We start from the raw sequence: 4,967 nt of genomic DNA on the forward strand, positions 1-4,967 counted from the left end.
ATGAATTATGGCTTGTGTTATAGGCTTATTTTTTACTCTTTGCTGACTTTATTTATACTCTTATTGTTGTTTTTTGTTGCCACTATTAGTTAATTGTTGTGTGGTGATTTTAGGAGCTCATCTTTTATCTTAAAGGAATAGTTTGCCCCAAAATGAAAATTCTCTCATTATTTACTCACCATCATGACATCCCAGATGTCTGTGACTTTCTTTCTTATGTAGAACACAAGCAAAGATTTTTAGAAGAATATTTCAGCTTATTTAGTTATCACAATGGAAGTATATGGTGGCCAAAATTTTGATGCACATAAAGGCAGCATAGAAGTAATCCATACTCCATACATACATCTGCATTGCTATGGGAATTAACGTAAATATGAGTTTCCCACTCAGAAGTTGCACATGAACGACCCCTTAACTTGTAATTATGGCTGGGAAAACTATGAGATAATTTTGATATCGCATTTCCGAGATGGGAGGAGTCCTAAACTTTCAACATGGTGGAGGAGAGTACTGTTTCTGTAGTAAATGACAGGTTTTGTTAGTTAATTGTTAGTGCTTGCTGGTTTGGTCATATTCATGTACAGTATATATCAGCAACCATTCTATGCATGTTGTAGATTTTAACACCGTGAAGATATCTTGTATTTGACCAAATTCCATTATCGTCAGCAAGCTAAATGAGTAATATTATACAAAGACGATTTTGCCCGATTCCAGCCTTACTGAAGCACCCCCAGATCATCACCGATCCTCCACCTGGTCGTCTAATGATTAGATGGAGGATCAGTGATGATCTGGGGGTGCTTAGCAAAGCTGGAATCAGGTAGATTGGTCTTTGTGAAGCACGCATGAATCATTAAGCCACATACAAGATAAACCTGGAAGAAAACTAGCTTCCTTCTGCTCTGACAATGTTCCCCAAATCTGAGGATTGTTTTTTCCAGCAGGACAATGCCACACAGTCAGGTCAATCAAGTTGTGGATGGAGGAGCACCAGATCAAGACCCTGTGTCATGGCCGGCCCCATCTCCAGACCTGAATCCCATTGAAAACCTCTGGAATTGTGATCAAGAGGACAATGGAAGCCCATCAAACAAAGCAGAGCTGCTTGAAGTTCTCTTTCATCATCTCGTGTTCGAGATCCACCTATGGGAAGGGCATCCGCACGTGACCTCTGCAGAAGCATCCAATTGCACCAAGTCTGGCCTGACAGACAGAAGCGCGTGTCCAATGCTCGGTAAGGGACCCACCCCTTACCAAGTGCATAAAACACTCGTACGCGCTATCTTACCTCAGTTGTTATTCGCTTCTCACGACCTCTTTGCTTCGCAGCTCTACGGTTTTCGCTGACTTCACCACAGTCAACAGGAGGAAATATCCATTCGATCAGCCTCCGCCAGGCGTGATTGTCAGACGGTTGCGTTTAGTTGCGATTATTTCGGGTTGCAAGCCACCCACGCTCGCTACCTGGATTTGCTCAGGCTGCCCACCTGTTTCTCAGCTTTCACCTCTCCGATGGATCACAAGCTCTCCGGTCCCACTAACCCACCGGACGTGCAGTCGCGTGCATGCCCTGCCGCCTGCGGTTCACTCATTGCCGCGAGGGATGCCCATCCCTTCTGCGTGGTGTGCATGGGACTAAGACACGCACAGGAAGCGCTTTCACTTCCTGAGAACTGCACCCATTGCCTCGCCCTGCCTAGGAAGCTTCTTCGACGAAGACTCAAAGTTGCATCCTCCCAAAGCACGGACGAACATTACGACTCGGACGCTGGAGTAGGTGAAAGCGTTACAGCTCCGGGGACTTCCCAGAGCATGCCTGCTCTCAGTTGGGCTGACCAGTCTAACGAGGGCCTACTCGAGGAAATCCTTCCCGGTATTTCCTCATTCGACTACGAGCCGCCCGGCTCAGGCGAGGACGAGGACCCCGCTATACTTGAGGGCTCGGACGACGAGGAAACCACCCCGTCCGCCCAAGCTCCCCCGGTTAGTGGCTCGGCTACACTGCCGCACGCGGTCCTTCTCGAGGTGTGTGAGCGAGCGGCCGCTCGTCTCGGCATGGAATGGCTGGCCCTCCAGAACGCCGCCGACCAAGAGAGGGATGTGTATGACGGCAAACTCCTAGGTCCCCCTCCCGGTCCTAGGAAGCAGCTCATGCCTGTACTCCCTGCGTGCGCTAAGCACATGCAACACTATTGGAAGGACCCGCTAGATCTTAAACAGAAGAGAGCTCCGCGCACATTCTGAAAGACGAGATCTCTTTTCTTCTCGAGAAGGGGGCGGTGCGAGCGGTGCCTCCGCATCAATGTCAACAGGGTTTTTACTCCCGTTATTTCCTGATTCCAAAAAAGGACGGTTCACTTCGTCCTATTCTGGATCTCAGAGTGTTGAACAAACATTTAAGGAAATACAATTTCGGAATGTTAACCCACAACGTTCTCTCTCGTGCAATAAAACAGAGCGATTGGTTCACGTCAATCGATCTGAAAGATGCGTTTTTTCAAATCAACATTTACCCGCCACACAGGAAGTTTCTTCGTTTCGCCTTCCAAGGCATATGTTACGAATTTACAGTGCTTCCATTTGGCCTAGCACTCAGTCCAAGAGTGTTTTGTACGTGTGCGGAAGCAGGGTTAGCCCCGCTGAGAATAGCGGGGCTCAAAATCCTGACTTACATAGACGATTGGCTGATTATAGCCGATTCGAGAGAGATCGTATTGCAAAACACTGCCCGTGTGCTCGCTCACATCACAGCGCTCGGCTTCAGAGTGAACGTGAGCAAGAGCAATTTCACTCCGGCGCAGAGAGTTACTTTTCTGGGTCTGGAGCTGAATTCGGTTACAATGCGCGCGCGTCTCTCACAAGAGCGCGTTCTCTCCTTAATGAATTGCCTCTCACAATTCAAAGAAGGAACGAGAATACTTTATCGCGCATGTCTCAGGCTACAGGGTCTTATGGCTGCGGCTATACATGTCCTGCCTTTGGGCCTTCTGAGAATGAGGGCGTTCATGAAGTGGGTTTTAACTCTTCATCTCAGCCCTTTAAGCAATCTCCGCCGCTCTGTCACAGTGACGCGCTCGTGCACAGCAGCGCTGCGCCACTGGAGGAACGCAGAGTTCTACGCGCATGGGACCCCTCTCGGGGCGATTATGCTGCGGAAAGTAGTGACGACAGATGCGTCCTTAACAGGATGGGGAGCCACGCAAGAGGGCAGAACAGTGAATGGTGTGTGGCCAAGCACACTTCACTCAGCCCATATAAATTATTTAGAGCTCCTCACTGTGTGGAAGGCTCTGAATCACTTTCTGCCCCGCGTGCAGGGGCATCATGTGCTGGTGCGCTGCGACAACATGACAGCTGTAGCATATATCAACCGCCAGGGGGGGATGCGCTCCTCCAAGCTGCATGCTCTCGCTCACAGGCTGTTAGTATGGAGCAGGCGGCACTTCCTGTCGTTACGGGCGACCCATGTCCCGGGCATACTGAACAGGGGCGCAGACCTCTTGTCAAGGGGAAACCCGCTCTACGGAGACTGGCGCCTCCATCCTCAGATAGTGTGTCTACTGTGGAGGAGGTTCGGCCAGCCAACCGTAGATCTCTTCGCCTCGCCCTATGTTCTTCTCGCTACGGGACGAGGACGCCCCCCTCGGCGTGGACGCACTGGCCCACCCGTGGCCCAACGTGCTGCTTTATGCATTTCCTCCCCTTTGCCTCATAACGCCGTCTCTGGCCAGGGTGAGGGAACAGAGCTTGACCATGATTTTGATAGCTCCCAGGTGGCCCAAGGCGCCGTGGCTCTCAGAGGTTATCCCTCTGCTGTATGCCCAGCCATGGCCCCTCCCACTTCGCACAGACCTTTTGTCTCAAGCGAACGGGGAAATTTATCACCCACACCCGGACAGGGTGGCCCTCTGGGCCTGGCCCGTGAGAGGGCCAACTTAAACACATTGGGGCTCCCCCCACGTGTTGTGGCCACCATTCAGTGTGCCAGAGCCTCTTCGACACGGTCTCTTTACGACTGTAAGTGGCGTGTGTTCGAAGAGTGGTGTGAAGGGCGACGGGTAACGTCATATCAGTGCTCAATCACCGACATCTTATGCTTTTTGCAGGACCTTATGGAAAAGGGAAGATCCTTTTCCACTATTAAGGTCTATTTAGCGGCTATCGCTGCATGTCATGTGGGGTTCGACAGCGCTACGGTGGGGCAACACCCCCTTATTCGTAGGTTTATGAAGGGCGCACGCCGCTCTCTTCCAGTCCCCAGGAGAGTCGTTCCTGAATGGGACCTCTCCATGGTGCTGGACGCAATGTCTCAACAGCCATTTGAGCCCCTGGGGAGTATTTCCCGTAAGAATTTGTCTTTCAAGACAGCTTTGCTCCTGGCCTTGGCATCTGCCAAGTGGATCAGTGATATGCATGCACTCTCTGTTCATCCCTCATGCACTAAATTCTCTCTCAGTGGAGATAAGGTTTTTCTCAGGCCCAACCCGGCCTTTATGCCAAAATGCTTCCCGGCATTCACGTGTGAGGTGATTGAGCTCTCCGCGTTCCACCCAGCTCCTTTCTCCTCCACAGAGGATCAGAGGTTGAACGCTTTGTGTCCTGTACGTGCCCTGCGGGCATACTTAGACAGGACCAGCTCGTTTAGAAAAAGCGACCAGCTTTTCATCTCTTGGGACCCCCCGCACTCAGGGAACCCCATTTCCAAGCAACGCCTTTCTCATTGGCTTGTGGAAGCTATATCTTTGGCATATGAATCAAAGGGAGTGCAGCCCCCAGAGGGCATCAGAGCTCACTCCACTAGAGGTATGGCTGCCTCTTGGGCTCTATTTAAGGGAGTCTCTTTGCAGGACATATGTGCCGCTGCAAGCTGGGCCTCTCCCCATACGTTTGCCAGATTCTACCGGCTAGATGTCACCAGAACCCCGGTAGCTCATTCTGTCGTGGGTGTCGGATCTTTGTAG

The 4,967-nt window shown here is 51.0% G+C and overlaps 1 protein-coding gene across 1 annotated transcript; it reads left to right on the forward strand.

Annotated features, from left to right (window-relative positions):
* Positions 1 to 2,957: 2,957 nt before the first annotated feature.
* On the forward strand, positions 2,958 to 4,967 carry LOC127640272 (uncharacterized). The gene has a single exon (XM_052122727.1). The coding sequence runs from the start codon at positions 2,958 to 2,960 to the stop codon at positions 4,965 to 4,967; it is 2,010 nt and encodes a 669-aa protein (XP_051978687.1).

The sequence above is a fragment of the Xyrauchen texanus genome, chromosome 49 (genome assembly GCF_025860055.1).
Source record: "Xyrauchen texanus isolate HMW12.3.18 chromosome 49, RBS_HiC_50CHRs, whole genome shotgun sequence".
NCBI lineage: Eukaryota > Metazoa > Chordata > Actinopteri > Cypriniformes > Catostomidae > Xyrauchen > Xyrauchen texanus.

What these genes read in the sequence shown, in the direction of transcription:
- LOC127640272 (XM_052122727.1), top strand. Translation starts at nt 2,958, where the DNA reads ATGGCTGCGGCTATACATGTCCTGCCTTTGGGCCTTCTGAGAATGAGG.